The sequence below is a fragment of the Augochlora pura genome, chromosome 6 (genome assembly GCF_028453695.1).
Source record: "Augochlora pura isolate Apur16 chromosome 6, APUR_v2.2.1, whole genome shotgun sequence".
NCBI lineage: Eukaryota > Metazoa > Arthropoda > Insecta > Hymenoptera > Halictidae > Augochlora > Augochlora pura.
This window is the reverse complement of record NC_135777.1, coordinates 4,447,896-4,468,484: the sequence shown is the minus strand read 5'-3', so window position 1 is coordinate 4,468,484 and position 20,589 is coordinate 4,447,896. Positions and strand designations below refer to the sequence as shown.

The following is a 20,589-nucleotide window of genomic DNA, read 5'->3' as shown; positions in this document are numbered from 1 at the left end:
GCTCTAAGTACTCTTTTGTTGGACGTAATTAGACTACTAGTCTGAAGCAATTTGAAAGTAATTTTTACCAGTTTTAACTAATTTTCTGTCAACAGTAATTCATACGGTACATTAACAATCTCCGATTCGTCAGTCTGCGGATTTTCTATGTAAAATAAAAATTGTCTACATTGATTGCAAAATGCAGGAATTATATCTCTTTTCTTAATGATTTTACTGAATCGGCATCGAGACGCTAACGTTGTTATTAATATTGTTGTTCGTTAATTAATATCGTTATTATTTTATTTAATCTGCAGTCTCGTCACGAACTGGGAGGATCGTTTTCATAGAATTCCGCAAATGTGTCAGCAGCGCGCGTGGGCGACTGTCAAAGTGTTAAGAGGAAGCAGCGCCGTTGTCTTCTCTTAGCCGAGGAGCGGAGAACTCGCAGGGAAGTGTCCCGTTTCTTTTTAGTATCTTGAGTTTATGCAAATCTCTGTTCGAAGTGACGGCTTTAGGGAGCCTTGCATAAAACAGAATCGCATTTCTGTGTTAATTTCGGCGAGTTCGAAATAAAAATTCGCGAATAAAAGTGGCCGAGATTTTGCGAAACGTCTTTTCCAAACATTTCCATAATTGCGTAGAATTGCATTATTACCGCGGTTTAGAGATATTTTCGGAACAAAGCAACCTTTCCATTGCACGTTTTAATTTAGATCTGTAAATTAATATATCGAGAGAAACCTGCGATTTTTGTCCGATCCTAAAGAATTTTATTCACATTTCTGCAAAGTCGTGTAAACTTTCTATAGAAAAATGAAAGCTTTCGAATGTTATTATTATAGAAACAGAGATTTTTAGATGTACAATCTTTTGATGAAAATAAAATACTAGACGAAAGGCGTAGGTATAGTCTTTGCGCGACTGTTCGCGTATCCCCTCTCCTACTAGCTGCGACAGCTAACGAGAGGGGGGATACGCGAAGTTGCCTCCTTGTCGCGCGCAGACTATAACTACTTTTGTGTATGATAATTGTCCATAGCGTCTATGGCCCCGCGTATTGCCCACCATTTCGCAAAAAATCATGTCAGATTTTTCAAACGATTATCTTCTACGAAATTACTTCCATGAAATCGTGTCGTCGCCAGCTCGATTTATCGAATGATCGAAATCGGCGCAAGTCAACGATAAATACTAAGCAACCCACCGAAGTTCTCGTGACACTAAATTGTTAACAACAATCATCGACTCGCTGGAGTTCCCACGCCCCTCGGATCACGGCCAAGCGATCTCCGGCGCCACCGCTAGAAACAGAAGAACGTCTACGAACGAATCTGGCACTTGAATTGTTGAAGAGTGTGGTAAACACGATGGATCCTCGAACGAGTCGTCCCCCGACGACCTGACCCCGGTCGATCGGATCCAGTATTGAGCAACGATCGGATCCCGAGCCTCTGGGAAGAGATCGTCTCGACCAACGTCTTCGGCCGCGAAACGAAACCTTTCAACAATGTACAGTCTAGACGCAGTTAATACTGAATTGACCTCTTGCAAAAAGGGGGGATCTCTCTCTCTCTCTCTCTCTTTCTCTCTTTCTTTCTCTCTTTCTCTCTGTTTCGCTTGACGTGTTTCGCGATCTATACGTATGTATTCCTCGTTCTATCTTCTTACACGTATTGCGTAGTTGAGCCTCGTCGGTGTCTGCCAATCGAACGTGTCGTTGATTTCCTCGATCTCACTCTCTCTCTCTCTCTCTCTCCCTCTCTCTCCACTTCGAAACCTCGAGATGCATTTTATATTCTACCGATAGTTCGTTAATCCTAGAGTATTCTTTTTTTCTTTTCTTCTTTTGTTTTAATCGTAAAACCTTACAGTCTAGTCGACGAAACGAGATTACAATGTAATACCAACGGGTCTGAAGGCTGTCCACTCTCTCTCTCTCGCTCTCTCGCTCTCTTTCTTTCTATTTTTCTCTATTTCTCTTTCTCTCTTTCTTTCGCTCTCTCTCTCTCTCGACATCGTCACGCAACAAACGCACGACAGTTACGCGAAAAAGTGTCTCTGTGCATGATCGCGGTCTCGATCATCGACAGCCCAAACGTTCGACCGGGAGGCTCTCGCCGTCAGCGATTGTACCTTGGTTCGCGCGCAGGGTTCGCGACCTTCGGCGACCTTGAAGCGGGACCACCAGATGCTGCCACTTCGTTCGTGTCTCTTTCGAGCGGCTACCGTCGCGGAAGAGGAACTAATTCTCTGTCTAACCGAGGTCTTCTCTACGAATCTCTAAGGGAAACTAGCGAAATCAGGCGCAGCGATCGCACGAAATGCTCGGTAACCGATCGTTGTTCCGTGGATTTTCTTGCCAAACTGTGTCGATAATTGGAAGCTAACTGAGAAGATCATTCTTGTTCGAATACGTTTGATTAGATCTAGGATAACAGTTTGAAATGCTTTTCATTACATTTAATAAACTGCTTTTAATAAACCGTTGTCAATTAAGGCGGAGGATATTTATTTCCCAGAAAATTCCAGCAGTCATTGAAACTGATCCAATGGAACGCGAGCGGTTACCCATCGTTCGTGCAACCCTGTAGTAGATCATCGTTAACGATCGATCGACCGATGCCGACTCGGTGATCGCGGTGCGCGCTCTCGTCGCGATTGCAAAATCTAAATGTTAATGCTAGATCAGTCTTCGGCAGGCCGTTCTTCGAGCCCCGTGCCCGAGGCCGGTCCAAGGTCGAGGTCCTCCGTGAAAGGAGCAGAGCCCGCTAAACTGTCGCGCTGAGAACCGAGAAACAATTATCCCCCGGCCGGGGGAATCTTTCCACTCGAGGTTCAAGCACCCACGGCTCGCCTCCCCGGCTTCGTTCCGAGTAGGTAATTTGCAGAAAAAAAGGAGGTATCGCTCGAGACAATGTCAAACAGTTACCGCTAAGCTAACGTTTACATTAACGAGGAGGAAAACAGAACGGAGAAGAACAGCGCTCGGGAACGCGAGACGACGATCCAGCGGTGTGTCGGGAGGGGGGCGTGTGTAACGCTTCGATCGGTAACCAAGGGCGACGATTCCGCGATTCATCTTTATCTGACTCCCTTCGGGTTACGCTCGACGACAGCCATATCGTTTTACCTCGGTGACCTTTCGAATCGCGACCAGGCCGCTTTCAGCTCGAACTCTAGAGCGTTTAATTGGTGACAAGAGCGGCTGACGCGTTCTCCAGGAGCTCCAAGATGGCGGAGCTTCCTGGACGACCGGAAGCCATCTTCTTAGACCGTATATAACGTTAGATGCGGCCTGGATGTTGCATGTGATGTCCAAAAATCTGGCGGACGTCGCGTGTTGGTGTAAGATCATGTTGAAATGGCTGAGCAGACGGCTTTTTTGGCCAAGATCTAATTCTTAAATAATGTGAGAAGTGCTTTTTTTTAAATCGAGAAGTACTGTTTTTAAATAAATAAGTACCTTTTCTAACTAAGAAATATGCTTTTACGAACGAGTAAATATACTTTTACTAACGAGTAAGTGTAAATGTACAATTTAAATGCAATGCTAAACTAGAAAACTGTTTTTACTTAGGTATTAATTTATTTCTTAGGTATTCTTAGGTATTATTTACTGAAATTATTAAGCTAAATTTTTAGTCGAATATTACTAAGGTGAAACGAATAAAATTATTAAAATTAATTGTTGGAATAAAATTGTACTCGACACTCGACTTAAAACACGACTCTGCTCAGCCGCACGCGACGTCACCCTTAGACGGTTTATCTTTGGTTCGAGACGATGGGACAAAGCCGCGACTACCAGTTACATAATACGGCGTAAGATGTTCCTGAGTACCCGGGAGCAACTAAAACGGCTGGGCTCGTCCTCAGTCTTCGATATAATCCGTAGTATCGTTTTCTCGTGTCGTACGAAAATAAAGTCGTCGAAAGCGAGATTCTGCTCCGGGGTCGCGGGAATCGCTCGATCCTGTAGAGATCGCGGCTGGAACGATCGTAGCCGGTGTGTGTGTGTGTCTCTGGAACGATCGTCCGTGTCTCTGCACCGACCGCGAACGTTTCGCGTCTTCTTTTAGACAGCCCCGATCGACAAAAACCACGGAGCATCCTTAATTTGTACTTTGACTCGAGGATCCCTAATCGCCGAGACATTGGCTAGCCTCGTCCAACGCGTTGCGTGCCGCCATCTTTCACGATCCATTTCGATCTCGGCCATTGGCCGCCGATTTTTCATCCGCCGAGATCGATCGCCACGACATCAGGTTCTTCGACCTGTTCGATATCTCTGGTCGAAATGATCTAGAACGAGCTCGCTATATTTTTATTCGAAATTTGAAATTACTCTATAGGATCATAGATCATTTTGTAGAGTCATAGATCGCTCTAGAGAGTCATAGAGTATACTCCATAGAATTGTCTTCGCGTAATCTCGAGATTAAGGTTATCAGAGATTTAGATGATCAGGGATTTAGGTGATGAAAGATTTAATTGATCAGAAATTTAGATCATCAAAGATTTAGTTGATCAGAAATTTATTTCATCAAAGATTTAGTTGATCAGAGATTTATATTATCAGATATATAGTTGATCAGAGATCTCGTTGATAAGAGATCTAGTTGATCATGGAATTCAAGATTTATTTTCGGATTTTTAGGTATACAACTACTGCGTTTATTCTCGTTCTGGATCACTATACCTCGCAGAGTGGCTCGCCTAAGTTTCGCGACTACCCTTAGCGTTCGGTTCAGATAAATTGTCATGTTACTTCGATAAAATTCTCTTTGTTTGCTTTTTATTTAAAGGTAGCATTCGCGCGATGCGTTTCAGGTACAATGTCGACTGCAAAGTCTTTGATTACCATTCTATCTTCGCAACGTTCAAACTCTCAGTCGTCTTCGTTTGATTATCTCTTTTCAGAAAGTACCGAGATAATCTTTGTCTTGAAGATCGGTTCTCTCAGCGACGATATCTTTCTCATCGGTTTTTTTTCTACACTAAATCTCGTCTACGGACCGCAAAGCTTCTAATTACGTAGACAATATATAGTTTATTTTCTTTTCTGCATAAAAATCCGCAGCTTCGATTACAACGAAGCGATTATATCGAACAAAAATTGCCGTCATAAATACAAGAATCTACCTGATACTCAAATACATGTAAAGTGTTAATCAATCATTAATGTTAATCAATAAATTAATCTTAATTATCAATAATAAAGTGTTAACCCTTTTCGGTCGGAGCCAAAAATATTTCCCCAAATTTAGAGCGTTCCCATTTTACATAACCTGGTGCATTCTCCACATTATGGAATTGAATTTTGCGCCTCGTGCAACAATTAATAGGCTCTTAACAATTTCTTGAATGTGGATAATCTTGGTAAAAATTCTTTTAAAACGTGGCATGATAATTTTCAACGGCACCTTGGAAAAAAAATTTTGGAGTCGCCACTCGACTGCAAAGTGTTAATAAAAGAGAAAGAAATCACCTGTTCTGACCAATAGCCGTCGGAAACGCGCGAAATCCGCAGTCCGATAGTACTCTTCCGCGAGAACAATTTCGAGGCGAGACGCTGTTAAATTATTCTTTTCGGCGACGCGAAGGTATCCGATTGTTTCGCGGCCGAACTCTGGCGAACTTCAAGACAAGTTTATCATCGGGCAGGGGAGGAATTCGCGGACTCCTTATGAATATGAAGCTGGACGAGAGGAGGCCGGCGTCTGGCGACATCGCCGACACAGTGACTCCTCCACGCCGGAAGAGTTTTGTTTGCTGGAAATCAGTTGGATCAGCATGGAACGTGTTGGAACGGGCTCGCGTCGGAATCAATCCGCACCCTTCGGAGGATCGACCGTTTCCGGGCTGGGTGCTGTTCGAGAGACGATTCATCTTTACATTCCCCTGAGTTTGATTTCACCGTCTCTCTCTCTCTCTCTCTCTCTCTCTACGTGTTTAATGTCATGCCGGAGAAAGGGAAAACATTCTGCAAAATAGACGATGCGGGAGAATAGGGGAGAATGCGAGCTTGGTTGTCCGTTTCATCGTCGAGCAGCCGTCCTGCTTGCCAGCCGTGGAGAAAAGAGGCACCCCGTAGGAGGAGGACGCGCCGGGACTACCGAAATATTTTCCGAGTTTCGGAGACGAGCTACTTTGGAATTCTGTGGGGGTTCTTCGGTTCCGGGACGAGGCCCCGCGCATCGTCGGGTTTAATTGCTATCGGGGTCGGCCGACGATTCGAGTGCCGGGGTTTAAAGTTCGCCGAGATCCGCGAGGAGCGTTCGAGAACCGAGAACGCGGGACTTGTACGAGATCTTATTTTATCCGAGAGCGTTCGCATCGTTGCGCTATTTTTCCCCGTTGAACGACTGAGCTTTTTAAATTTTCTCAGATACGAATTTTTAAATTCGCGTCGTTTAAACGGCTTTCTGCTTTTGACGCGAAGAAATGGGATCCGGTTTGCGTTGCGGACAGATCGCGGATCTTTGCGCAAAGCAAAGCTTATCTCTCCGAACTGCAACAAAGAGAAATCGAGCAAGAGTCTCGTTTTTTATTTAATAATTTTAGTCGATTGCAAATAATATTGTACATAGGTAAGTTTCGATTCGTTTGATATTTCTGCTGTCTCCTCTTATGCAAAATAAAAATTGTCTGAATTATTTATGGCATTCGTCGATCATTTTAATAAATCGAGACTAGTTTAACAGAGTTTTGAAACTGTCTCAAATATTTTTACTTTAATTATTTCCTTCTTTGAACATTTATGATGATTTCACACTATCTCGACAGTATTTTTAAACTTTCCAAAACGTTCATACCATTTCTATCATAAATGCCTGAAGTCCGCGGTCCAGTTACGACTACGAACCCCCATCAAAAACAGCAGCGTCCTTAAATACAAAGGCAATTAATTTAATTCTTGGCCGTTTAAAATCAAAACAGTCGCCTCGCTGCAACCAAATCGTACGGAATAGCGCCGGTAAAAATCTGAAAGCCTCGAGAAAGTCCAAATCGAATATATTCCTCGCGCGCAACGCTGTTTTAGCCCGTCAAACCCACTGGATCGCGGATGTCGTCGCGGAAATCGCGGGCGTGTAATTTGCTCGCGAGCGGAACAAAAGATCCGAAGACGCTGCACGGATTTCCCATTATGTTCCGCGATGTTCGACGGCGTAATCGAATTCCACGGAGAAAATTCTTCTCGCGGGGGTTTCGAGAAAATTCTCAAAGGCGGATTTCACAGGATAACCGGAGACGACGCGAGAGAGAAGTCCTTATTCACCTCCTTTATTCACCGTCAAAAGTTATGGCAAATTTACCCGGCGAAGAGAGTTTTCTTTAAAGAGCCCGGCACTCGAACCGGCTCCGGATGGATTAGGGGAGTGTTTCCCAAGACCCGTCATCTCGTCGGGCGAAGCGTCGAATTTCGAAACGCTCGAGTGTCGCGAATTCGGTGTCGGAAGGCTCCTTTGTTCCTCCCCGCTCCCTCGCGCCCGTCGCTCGCGAAGAAGAACACCGGCTGCTGGATGTGAAACGGTTTTTCGATTTTCTTCATATATAGGGATTTCATTGTATGTGTGCGGGTACACCAGAGCGTGTGTCCTCGTACACATACACGGGAATATATAATATACTGTATTTATATTTATATCTATATGTATATATGTATACGCACATACACATACATATATATACATATATATACATATATATATATACACATATATTTATATGTGTATACATAAATATACATATCCATCTGCATGTATATAGTAGCTATCTATATACGCATATATTTATTCATATGTGTATATACATATATGTATACATATATATATATATATATAAGTGAATGTATAAAGAAGTAAACTCGTCAGACTTATGATTTTATACATAGGTCAGAGGTTCATCGTCAACAAAGGAATTAGCGTCCTCTTGCCCATCGCAGAATGGCATCTGCCAATACGTCGAGATGAGCTTTCGTCTGAAACAGACAGAATAACATTTTCTCGTACACTGAGCTTGCGAAAAGCTTGCCGGGAAAGGCCGCGGTGGCGGTGCCCTTTAACACGTTCACTGCCGTTTGCAACGTAACAGCGAACGACATTTGGTTTTGCGAACGCTGGAAAGGAGTTTTCGCGAGGAAACGATGCGCGCGGATCGATTCTGAAACATCGGGAAGCTCGATGACAGTATTCAGAGGAAATTATGATATTTCGTTTCGGGAGAATTTTAATGGAATTTGCGAACTCTTTGTCGTACTTGAAAGTTTGGTAATTTTGGTTTAAGAATGGGGAATATTTTTGCTGTTCTATGGGATATTTTTTGGTTTCTTTTATTAATTGTTTGTGGATTTTTTGGCGCTTTGGAAGTGAAGGTGTTAAATGGTACACTTGCTTAAGAATAATAATTGCTTACAAATAGTGTTCATAATGATGATAATAGCAATGTATGCAAACAGTGTTCTTAATGATGATAATAGCAATGTATGCAAACAGTGTTCTTAATGATAATAATGATATAATAATAAATGATAACAATGATATATAAGTGGTGTTTATAATAATAGTAATGTTAAAGATAAGAGAGAATAATATTTACAGTAATGAATTTCATATTATTCGAAATTGTTGCTGTATAAAAGAAGATTGCGAAATTATTCAGATAATAATTTCCTTAAATATTTATTCGCGGATCTTTTAAAATTTCGCTCTCGATGTATAAATAATGGATCTATTAAATTCCTGGGCAGAAAATAAACCACGAACGTATTTACTTCCGTGCTCCCCGATCTATTATTCAACTATATCGATCTATAACAATCTAATTTTACCCTTATTATTGATGTACGAATGTATCTGTTCTATAAACTAACAAAGTGGAATGTGGTTTCCTCATAGTTTCGAGTAACAGTTAAGAAACGTTGAAACTGTATATTTTAATATGAACGTATGCCTTATTAAATTAGTAGTAAATATTGCATAGTATACAGTAAGTAAATAGAATAATAGAAATAAGAATAAAATAGAAGATACAAGAATAAAAGATAGAAGATACTTAATAGAAGAAGATAAGATTATTTTAAATTCAATATGTCGATGTTCATATATCGCACAAAAAAAACGCATATAAAAAGACCGCGCAACAACAGGTTCGACTGTATACATAAAAGGGCATCAACAATGGCAAATCAAAGGGAGCCCCGAATCCATCGTTTTGTCGGCAACGCGCAGATTTCCGAATCCAATAAACCGGCGGAGAAAATCGAGATGCCGTGTCGATAGGAGGTTAGGTTCGTCCGCGGAACCGGGCTTGGCGCGACGGAAAAATAGAAGCTGGTTCGTTCGCTTCGGGACGATGCGATTAGAATCCGGCAGCCGTAACCATTTTCCTCTGTAAAACCCTATTCGAAACCGGCATCGAAACTTATCGGATTTCTTTTAGAGAAGAATAGAGATCCGCCCCGCCGGCGGAGATCGGAATTTCCAGCGGGCGTTGTTTCTATCCCGGTCGGGACGTGCCGGAGCGGAAAGAGGGACGACGGCCGACTGGCTCGCCTCGGTTCCGATTCCCATCGAAAAGGTATCGACGTATCCCACACGTCGATTGGCTGACGTCGGCGTTGTATCGACGCCGACCGCGAAAATTCGCCGGGGGAAAGTTTCGCGAGCAAAGTTCGCGCCTCGCCGCGCCGAAACGGATTTCCTCGGCGAAGTTCGACGGGGGTGTGTAACGGTAACCGTGGTACAATTTCAAGCGTGGGTGGTTTATATATATACATAATATATTATACATATATATATATATATATATATATAATGCAAGCAGAGAGAATTTATATTATATAATAATTATATTATATTTATAGAATACGATATTATATGGTACACATTTTAATCTTGAGTTCATGCGTTTATAATATATAATAAAATAGCATAGAATATAGCACAATATATATAATAACAACAATATATACATAAGCGCATGAACTCTTTAAAATTAGAGATTAAATTAACACTGTACCACCCAGCTTCTAACAATTCATTTATCGTTCCTTTAACAAATCATGAACCTCTAGATAACATAAAAATAATCTTCATCGCTTGTAACAAACCACGAGTCGAATAAAAATATTATTTCCCCTTTCAAATAACTGTATCCAGTTGTAAATAATATATTTATTTCAATTGGCATAGACGTTCTCGAAATCTTTTAATCGAGAGTCTATTTTAAATCCGAGTCTGAATAAATGAAATCGGCAAATTGCAATTATATTCGACAATTATAATCGACGATTCCATTTTCGCGAGCAGAATCGGTCGAGCGTTAAACGGATCGGAGCCGATTTGGTCCCAGGACGCGTGTCCGAACGAATCGCGAACGGTGAACAAGGCGCGACTCTGTAAGTAGTATGTAGGGTTAAGTTCGAGTGGCTGATCGAGCAGGCGGAAGGAAAAGAAGCGAATATCGATTTCAAAGAGGCAAGAGAGACCAGGTCGGAATCAGCCTGGGGAGAAAGGTCAACTGTTCGCCGGATGCGATGGATGATAAATGGGGAAGGGGGCGGTACGTGGCTTGGATTTCCCTCCGGTCGATTCTTTCCCTCTCGCCTCTTTTTTTTCGCGCCGCGCAGCCGGCAAAAATGAACGAGTCTCTGTCGAAATCGCGGAATCGTTTCCGACGGAAACGATACAGATTATTTACTTTTGATCTTGGTTGTACTTACGTTTTAATTTTAAACGAAACTTAGAACACGTCCTAAAAGAAGGGAACAATTTTCGATACTGAATCTGTTATTCATCGAGTGAACTGTTGTTTATTTATTTCGTAAAAATTAAGTCATGAATATTTTATATGAATATAAAAATATTTAAAAATTATTCAGGTAGATACAAAGTGAAATAACAATGATAACAGAGCTATTAGCATCGTCTACGGTTTTACACGAAACCACCCCTGTACTTCGTCGAACGGTTTTAAATATAAAAATATATTTCAAAAATATAAAAGACACACAAAAATGTAAGGAAAATACTAGAGAATTTAAAGAAGTATAAAAAGATATTTCAAGCAGAAGTTACGAGGTATCAAGAGAGACGAAGGATATAAAAATTGATTCCTTGTTATTCTCCTTATTTATAAAGATCTGAAAGACACCTGGAATTTTGTCCTAACAAAATATTAAAAAAGTGTTCACGTATACGAAGCGAAAAACCAATAATTACAGTTATTAGCATTGTCCACGATTTCGCGAAAAAATTCTTTGCCCCTGCGCCGCCTGGTTTCGGTTCTTCAGCCTTTTCAGGGTGTATCTTCCTCTCGAGGAAGTCGCGTTTAATCCCCTCTTTCATCCACTCTTCTACTTGCCGCGGCTGCTCGCAAGTGGTTCTCACGTTAAACGCGACCTGACGGATTGTTTTTAACGGGCGACGACGCGAGCCGAGCCGAAAATGCTCGACGCCTTTCTCGCCTCTGGCGGTGGGTTGCTTTCGGGGGCGAAGCCGCGCGTTTGTGTGCCTCCAAAAATTCGAGCTTCTTCGCTTTGATCCCATTGGTGTTGCGCAAGCGACGTTTCATGAAAGTATTTTTGTCCGGGGCACCGCGTCGTCGCGTTTCAACGCCCGGATCTATGGATCACCGGAGGCGAGGAACTTCGCGTGCGCTTGCTTATAAAAGTTTGATCATTTTCGCGATTTATATTAAAGCGACAATGATATATTCCTTTGGGTTTCGCTGCGATCGCCCGACGAAATAAATCCGTCCGCTAAATAAAAATTGTCTGCCTTGGTTGCAAGAAATAAAAATTAAATAGCAATTGTGTGCTTCCTTTGATCATTTTACTATGTGAAAAACAAGAGATAGATATTTTTGGACATAAATCTAATTGTTACAAATATAATTGTGGCAAATATAATCGTTGGAAATATAATCGTGAGAAATATAAATGTCGTAAGCCAACCTTTTGGAATTCTAGATTATTTATTTTAAAAGATCATACCAATTTGAATACCGTGCCCGATCGGGGAGACATTTTGGCCGGCTTTTCAGCGAAGATCGAACGGGACAGGTCGCGCATTAGATAGCCACATATTTCGGATTGAGCGACGCGAGCATATTCGTGTCCGGGTCGCTTTAACGTCTCGCGTTGTCAGTCGTTTTCAATACCTGTCACTTTCAGCGTCGACATAATTGGAGCGAGCCGCCAGCCACTGAAATTTGACATACTTCTGTCTATGGACACGCCGCCGGAGCCGGGGACTGTGCTTATTGACGGAACACGTTTCTGTTCCTCGCGCGTCCACCGCGCGCGCGGACAATAGCCGCTTGAGCGACAACGTTTCCGGCAATAGAAAATTCCGCGAATTAAACGACTCCTCGTCGACTACAGTGTCCACGCCGTTGCAATATTATCCTATAATTTAGCGGGAATACGATCTCGAAATTTAACATTCATCGTTCGCTATCGAATATAAAATATTCGATAAAATTGTTCGGTAACAGTTGGCTGAATTTGACCGACGATAACGTCGCGATAAATTGTTGTACGACGATGAACCTTTTTCTAAATTAAAGCTTGAAATCTCTACTTTAAAATGGCGTTCCTCGATTTTAAGTGCAACGTGTTTTTGTCACTGTAATCTTTTAATTAAAAACGTCATTTTCCAGCGATGATTTTTATGTTATAGACAAAATGTAAGGGTTACTTTGAAGCGCTGTAACTTTGAGTAAAAAAATCGTAGCAACGTTTCTGTTGTCTTATATTGAAGAGAAAAGATCGAACTTTATTTCTATGAGAACGGTATAGTCGATAAAAATTGTATAAGGTCCTGGCATTTTGTCAAACTTGACATTTTTGAGTACGATTCAAATGGCGATTTTCGCTGTGACAAACATGACCTCATATTTAAAGGTTCTGGCGACGGTGGTGCATCAAATTTAAAATTAACGAGAACTTGTTTAAAGTACAAGTTTTAAGCTTAAATTTAAAAAAAATATCATTATCTTACGATGATTTTCCACGAAGCTATCGTAAGTCGAATTTGGCGAATATTTTTGACCGGCGTCGACGCGAGTTGAAACCGAAACCACCCCTTCGTAAGAATATTTGAGAAAATTCCATTTAGTTAACAATCGCGTTACTGTTTCTATGAAATAATATTTCAAGATTCATTCGTCGTCGTGGAGTAAGATTTCTTCCCTCATTTTGACCTGTAGAATCTACCCAGGCAAAGTGTTCCACGTTCTTACTGACATTCAACGGCGAATCAAAGATTCAACAGCTATAGGCTATCACGATAAAAGTAATTTTCAACTTTTGATCAACGGCCGCGCCGTGGACGTTGTTTACCACGAAAATTTCTACACGATCTCGGTTATTTATATTGCTGAAAAATCGCGCGATAATAAAACGGTGATAGTGAGAAGAAAAAAAGATATAGAGCGGTAAACAAAACTGATAAAAATATACGTGCAACGAAAATACGACGACACGATAGAGAAAATAAGAAATAAAAATTAACGCAGAGTGTAGCGCAAACAAGCAAGCGATACTTAAAGAAAAGGGAATGGAAACATGATTCGAAAAAAGAGAGAACAATGTAAACTGCAGACTAAAAATGACTCCGAAAGACTAAGCGAAACAATGAAAACAATATGTCGGACTTGTTCGCCGACTTGCTCCACTTCCGGAACGGCGTAAACGCGATTACTTCGGCTCCATTTGCGGGCGGTTCGTTCTCATCGTTTTCGCCACGGCGCGGCGTCGCGTTGTTTTTAGCCGGCGCGCCGGCAAGAACTCTTTTCTTTCCGCCGCGGCCGGTTGAATTAAGCAGATCTCCCCCATTCAGCGATTTAAGCTCTCGGGGCCAGACACGGGCGGCGACTGAATTGAGATTTTTTTTCCAGGGCGAGGTTTATTCGCGCCGCGACTTTATAGACGACCCGGAATGCTGGAAGAAGGGTTGATTGCTCGAGAAAATTAGCGCCACCGTCGGAGATCGAGAGAGCGTTTCTTCTTTAAAAAGGTCATCCCCGGCGGAGCGCGGCCGGGGAAATTTTAATGAAGCGCGCGCGCGCACGCGATATCGTCGCCTATGAATACCCCGGGACCGTTCATGCAACTGATGGCTAGCTAATACTTTATGCGGGACCCGGGATTAACGTTTCCTTCCGCGCGCGCTCGTTTCCACGGCGAAATACGATTTTACGGGGAGCACGCGGTAATCACGGATCCTCTTCGACCGGTTCGCGGGAATTTTTCGCTCCTTGTTACGCGTCCGAGTATGCTCGCTATTAGCTTCCCCGTATTTTCAACGGGCGGAGAGGATCGAACGAGGCGAGATTAAAGTTCAGCGGTGAAGCAGTTGCTCGAAACGATTTTTCCTTCGATAATTACTTGTTATAAATCACTGGGACCTTTTTCGTTGTTAATTATGCACGATGAGTGTATACTGTAACTACCGTGCACGATGAAAGTATATTATTAGAATAGCGTATAACGAATATCGTTCTCCATGTATTGGTTATGAATAATTACTATCGACTTTAGAAGATTTTACGATAAAAATATAGCTGAATAAATTCTGATAATAACATTCAAATTGCATTCAAAATCAAACTAAAAAACAACGGATTGAAACTGTCTTAAATATTGCAGTATACAACAAAAATATAGCTAAATAAATTGTAATAATAAACTATAATATTAATCGAGCCAGAATCATCAAAAATAATTCGCGAACGTCCTTAACTTTTGCATTCAAAACACACCCCTATATTGCAGTGAATATTTAACCAAGAAGCAACAAATTAAAATTGAAAAATTATCATTTGCAACAGGAAGGTAGCTAAGTAAATTATCATCAGAAATAATTCGCGAACGTCCTCAACTTCTGCATTCAAAACACACCCCTATATTGCAGTGAAAATTTAACCAAGAAGCAATAAATTAAAATTCAAAAATTATCATTTGCAACAGGAAAGTAGCTAAGTAAATTATCATCAAAAATAATTCGCGAACGTCCTTAACTTTTGCATTCAAACGCACCCCCAAATTGCATTCAGAATCGAACCAACAAACAACGGATTGAAACTGTCTTAAATATTGCAGTATGCAACAAAAATATAGCTGAATAAATAGCAAAAAGAAATGACATCAATCGAGCCAGAGCTTTGGAAAGAAATTCGCGCAGGGGATGATCGGTTAAACGACGCAACCTCTGTAGAAGAATCGAGGATGATGGTCTCGGTGAAACCATAAAGGAGCGAAATTAAATCGTGGCAGACCGGTCAATGGACATTGCTCGACATTTTCTGCGTCTCTAAGGCGTTGGTTTATTTATGGTACGACCCGACCCGTTCCGCTCGAACTTTTTCGAATGGAGTAAATCAGGAAATGGAGAGGCGCCGCGGTTATCGGATAGGAATTGCAGCAGATTACAGAGGGTTGATTGGCGCGGGGGCGCCCGCTGTCCAGCTGAAATTGAGACTGACGACACACAGAGACACACACAGATCACGGATGTGATTAAAGACTTACGGTTTTGTAAAACATGCAGGCTTGCAAGTCCTCGTCCTCGCCTGAAGGGCAGTCTAAGAAACCGTCGCACAAGGCGTGATCATCGATGCAGTGATATCTACCAAATCTGTCCGGGTTCGGACACGCGAACCTTTCCATCCCGTCCTCGGAAAAAGGACACTCTGCAAGCACAAAAAAAATGGAAAATAAATGTCAGAGGCGAGGGAGACGCATTCCTCCTCCGTCGACGCCGCGCCTTGTCGCACAGCTGGCCGAAGTTCGAGATATCTTTCGATAATTTCATTGCGAAATAGATTTCATTACGTAGTTTAATCGTTTAATTCGCTTCGGTATTTATTTAATTTTATTCGACGGTTTTATTTGATATTCATTCGATTTTAGCTCGTGGAATATTTATTTCAATCATTTCATTTCATTTGGCCAATATTTGTTTCAACCGTCCGAAATATTTTTATATTAATCAACGGGTTGATTTAATTTCATGTCAAGGGAGACAGCAGAATATGTTTTATTGCTGCTTCAACAGCATGGATGATTGTTTCATCTAATTATTACCTCGCGCGTACTTAAAAAATTATGTTATTTCACAGAATTATTTTTAATATATTCTATGAAAAGATATTCATTCTTTGCATCTAAAAATGAAAAATAAACTCTTGCAACGACCAATCGACAGCGATAAATAAATTCTACAATAAAATATACAGGGTATAAACTGCAGATAAACGAACAAAATACTTCTGGTAACAAAATCGTGCTTAAAATACATTAATAAATATAGTCGCTATCAAAATGCTCCAAGAAACGAAATTCTTTTAACCCAACCTTTCTCAGAACGTTTCAACAATTATTACCGCATAGATTGTGCATCGAGGCGCACCGAATTTGCGCGGAAACGCGCAAGATTTTCAGATTGTTAACCGGAACTTTTCGAATTTCCCAATTATCCATTTACGGAGAGCGCGGCGTAAGGGTGGTTTGTTGACGACACGGAGCAGCGCGGGGGGCACCTCATTAAAACTCCTGTTCCGCGAGTGGCAACTTCTGCCGGGGAGCCACCGCCGTCGAACTTTCCGACAATGAAAGTAATCTGCACACTTTTGCGCAATTCTTCGGTCACCCGTAACAGGTGCCTGTACAAACCCCGGTGCCACTACTGTGCGCCCCTATAACCTATAGTTTACCAACGTGGTCGTTACCACCCACCTGTGGGCCGAGAGAGAACTAGGCGACGCGAACATATCTGTTTCTAGATACTTCTCGTTTGCTTCCCTTTTCCTCGCACTTGCTGCGAAAACATTTCAAACTCTATGGGAAATAGTTGATGGAATTTTAATAAATTCGTATATTGTTATTAATAATACTTTGAGCCATTGTTGGGTGCTCGAAGCCATTTTTACTACTGTTTTATCGTGGTTAATATAATTTTTCTATTTTTATTGCTGTTATTAGCATTCTGTTGTTACTGTTATTAATATTGTTATTGTTAAGTACTGTTACTGTTATTACAGTTATTGTTAGTGTTATTATGTGCTGTTACTCTTATTACTCTTATTAGTATACTATTATTTCTATTATTATTATTATTATTATTTTATACTACCACTGTTATTACTGTTATTACTGTTATTAGTCTACTGTCATTATTATTAATATTATCGTGTCGAACTTCCGTAGAAAAATTAAAAGAGGACCCTGCGATTTTATACTAATTAAATTACATTAATTTGAAATCGTATTTTTGCAAGCACTTTCGTCTAAGTTTTCTTACAAATTTCTAACCAAACAGCAGTTTGTTGCACTCGTCCGGAGCATAAAATTCACGGGTACATAAAAATACCTCGTCCAGAGAATTGTGCTTGAACGTGTAGACGCATCGGTTCGGTCGATCGGAACTGTTCTCGTATCGCACCGGGTTCCATGAATTCCTCGCAAACGTTCGAAATTCATCGGGTGTCCGCGCATTCCCGGAGAAACTCGAACATTGATCCCTTTATTCGGTAAATAATTCCGCTTTAGTTTCCCTTGTACCGATCGACGACGTGACCAGTCGAGAGTCGTTCGAATAAATTCTCCGTCGATTCCCCGTCGAAGCGCGCGATCGTTCCCATGCGCTCCACGTTCGGCAATCCCGTCGTCGACGTCGACGAGGGTGTTATTGTAACACCGTTTCCCGTCACGGTCCGTATAATTTTTCTATTACATTGTTCGCGGCTATCGATCGCTACTATTTTTATGCATAAAAATCGACGCAGCCCCCGAAGGATCCAGCCGGCGGCGGCGTTCCTTTACGCGAAATTCCCAGGCAAGGTTGCCCGTTTTTAAACGCCTCGCCGCGTCGCGCGCGCGGCATGTGCAATCCAAAGCCACGGGGAAAATGATCAAGGTTAGTATTAATGTTTTCGTACTTATCGATTTATAGAGCGCGTTTTACAAGCGCAGCGAATGCTTCGCTGATTTGCGGCGTCCCCGCGCTTTTGTTATTTTATTCCGACCGCGAATTAAAGAATCTCTTTTAACGTGTCCTACAAAAATATCTGAGCTCGCGCGGACATGTTTACTTAACAGCGATAAACAAATGAAAAATTAGGCGTGAGAGACGTAAGAAGTCTTGGTTTTTTTACAAACGAATTTAATTCATAATTAATATATATATAATTTATATTTATTTAATATATATTTTTTACTTAGCTCTTTATTAATATCCAAATTTTTTAAGAAGATTGAATAATAACGAAGTCGAGTTATATCTGCTACCTGATTAAACATTTGTTTCAGTCCGTGAATATCCAGCTATATTTACACGTGGATTTGATACGTGAACGAATTAACCTGAATATTAATTAACAGGTGAATGAAAATAGGTATAATAATTATTACAATCATAAATATGTATAGAAATTGTCATTATTGTAATTATAAATTATAGATAAATGTTATAATCAATTCCTGATATAGGAATTAAAATCATTTATATGTCAGGTTAATGAAAATAGGTATAATAATTATTACAATCATAAATATGTATAGAAATTGCCATTATTGTAATTATAAATAAATATTATAATCAATTTCTGATATACGAATTAAAATCATTTATACGTCTCAATATTGTGCGTACAAAAATATGTTCTTTTCAATATTAAAAATCGAAGGGACGATTAATATAAAAAATCGCAGGGATAATCACGGCACTTTTTAATGCTTTCAGTTTTAATTCATCTTTATTCAAGCGTTCTCTCCCCGCCAGTTTAGCCACGATGTTCTCGAGAGGTTGCTCGCCTAACGACATTCGTTCGATTTAAACTCTCGTTAGGCGACGGTCGGCAACTTGTTTGTCCCAAATCGATTAGGGCGGAGACCGACTTTAAGGTAACATCCCCCCCTCCCGGTCGGCGTCATCGATAAAAAAGAGGAACGAAAGCGAGGAGAAGAAGCGCGATCGCCTTGGCCATTGGTTTTCGAAAATGTTCCATCAAAATCCGTCCGGTGAACGACGACGGTGGCCGCGACGGCAACACAGAAAAAGAGACGAAACACCAACCGACCACCTATCCCGAGGAAATCTTATTGCCGTCCGCAATTTCTTCGCCGGCATTTTACTATACTGTTGTTTTTACCGCGGGTCCGATCCGAACTTTTCTGATACCAATAAATGTTTCGATATCATTCGGTCCGGAAGCTTTTATAACGTCTCCCGATATTTTCCCAACGGGTATCACCGCCGAAACCGGAACTCGGCTCTTCGGTTATTCTTTTATGGGGGTGGCGTTGCCGGATAGCAGCCAGCAATCGGTTTCAGATGCCACCGGTTCATGCCAAAAGTATCGGATTATCTGGAAGTCCACTTCGGTGGATAGACGACGATTCTTATTCAATTAATCAATTCGAGGAATTACTTTTACGTAAATTGATATTTGAGATCGGCGCGAGAGGGTCGTTCCATAAGGTAATTTAGAAAAATGAATAGGTATATTATTGTTATACTATTATACTATTATATTATTCGAGTATATTTTATAATTGTTATTGATTATATAATTTTTTTAATTTTGTAAATTAAGCTCTTTACAAATCTACTCTTACGGTCTATAATTTTTATTAACGTTTGTTCGTCAACGAGTACATTGAATTTATTGTTTTATAATTTCTGTCGTTTTCATTTAATTCTTCCAGTTTTTATTTTATTCGTTTATTTTTCATCTTTCTTACTATTTTTCTTTCGTTATTCGCCTCGAAATGAAATAACATTGCGGTACGGACAATGGTGGTAGATTAATTCACCGTGATAAGAGCTTTTAATGGAATAAGTCGACACTTATTAATTACGTTGATTTAATAAGACATTTGATAATACCATTACGAATAATTTTGATTCAATTAGACATTTGATAAGACAATTATGAATTGTTATTTTAGGCGAGCAAGACAACGATACGAGCGGAGGCGGGAAATGTATAATTTTTGTAGTTGATCGTTTTATGAAGCTTTGTAAATGCGTCCGGTATATTCTCGTTCATTAAAATAAGGCGCCACGAATAGACGGGTATTTTCGGCGCGCGAGACGGAAAGTTTATGAAATAAATAATCGAAAATACCTTGCGACCAAAATAGCCAATGCGAATAGTGATTATTTGTTCTAATAATGTCGGCGAGCGCGTGCCGTATAGATTAAGGTTTATTCTCATACGGCCTCGAAAATAATGAACTTAAAAAATAAACACGGATATTATTTATGGCCGAGTCACGCACGGACATTATTTTCTCGTCATCTTTCCGCGGTTTTGCGATCGTTTTTTTTTTTGCCGGCACGCCGAGTTTCGTTTCGCGTCTGTCGCGGGACAAATAAACCGGCGTTCAGAAAGAAATTCCGAGAAATTACATTTCACGCAAAATTATTCAACATCTCTCCCCGGCAAATTATTTTCCCCGCCGTATCGCGCAAATTGCGAGCGATTGTTATTTATATACGCATAAAATCCACCCAGGAGCGGATCGTATAAAAATCGCGAATATTTTTGTACACCGTTCGAACAAAAAAGCATCTTTCTCTTTCTTTTTTTTTTTTT

At 40.8% G+C, this 20,589-nt stretch overlaps 1 protein-coding gene across 2 annotated transcripts in view; it reads right to left on the bottom strand.

Annotated features, from left to right (window-relative positions):
- Nucleotides 1-7,836: 7,836 nt before the first annotated feature.
- The window catches only part of Jeb (low-density lipoprotein receptor domain-containing jelly belly protein), a 30,076-nt gene continuing 17,323 nt past the window's right edge, over nt 7,837-20,589 (bottom strand). For both annotated transcript variants that reach the window (XM_078182565.1, XM_078182564.1), the window contains 2 exons: nt 15,521-15,681; nt 7,837-7,966 (listed from right to left, as the gene is read on the bottom strand). In XM_078182565.1, coding sequence (XP_078038691.1) covers nt 7,907-7,966; nt 15,521-15,681 — 221 coding nt within the window. In that variant the 3' untranslated portion in view covers nt 7,837-7,906. The remainder of the gene's footprint in view (nt 7,967-15,520; nt 15,682-20,589) is intronic.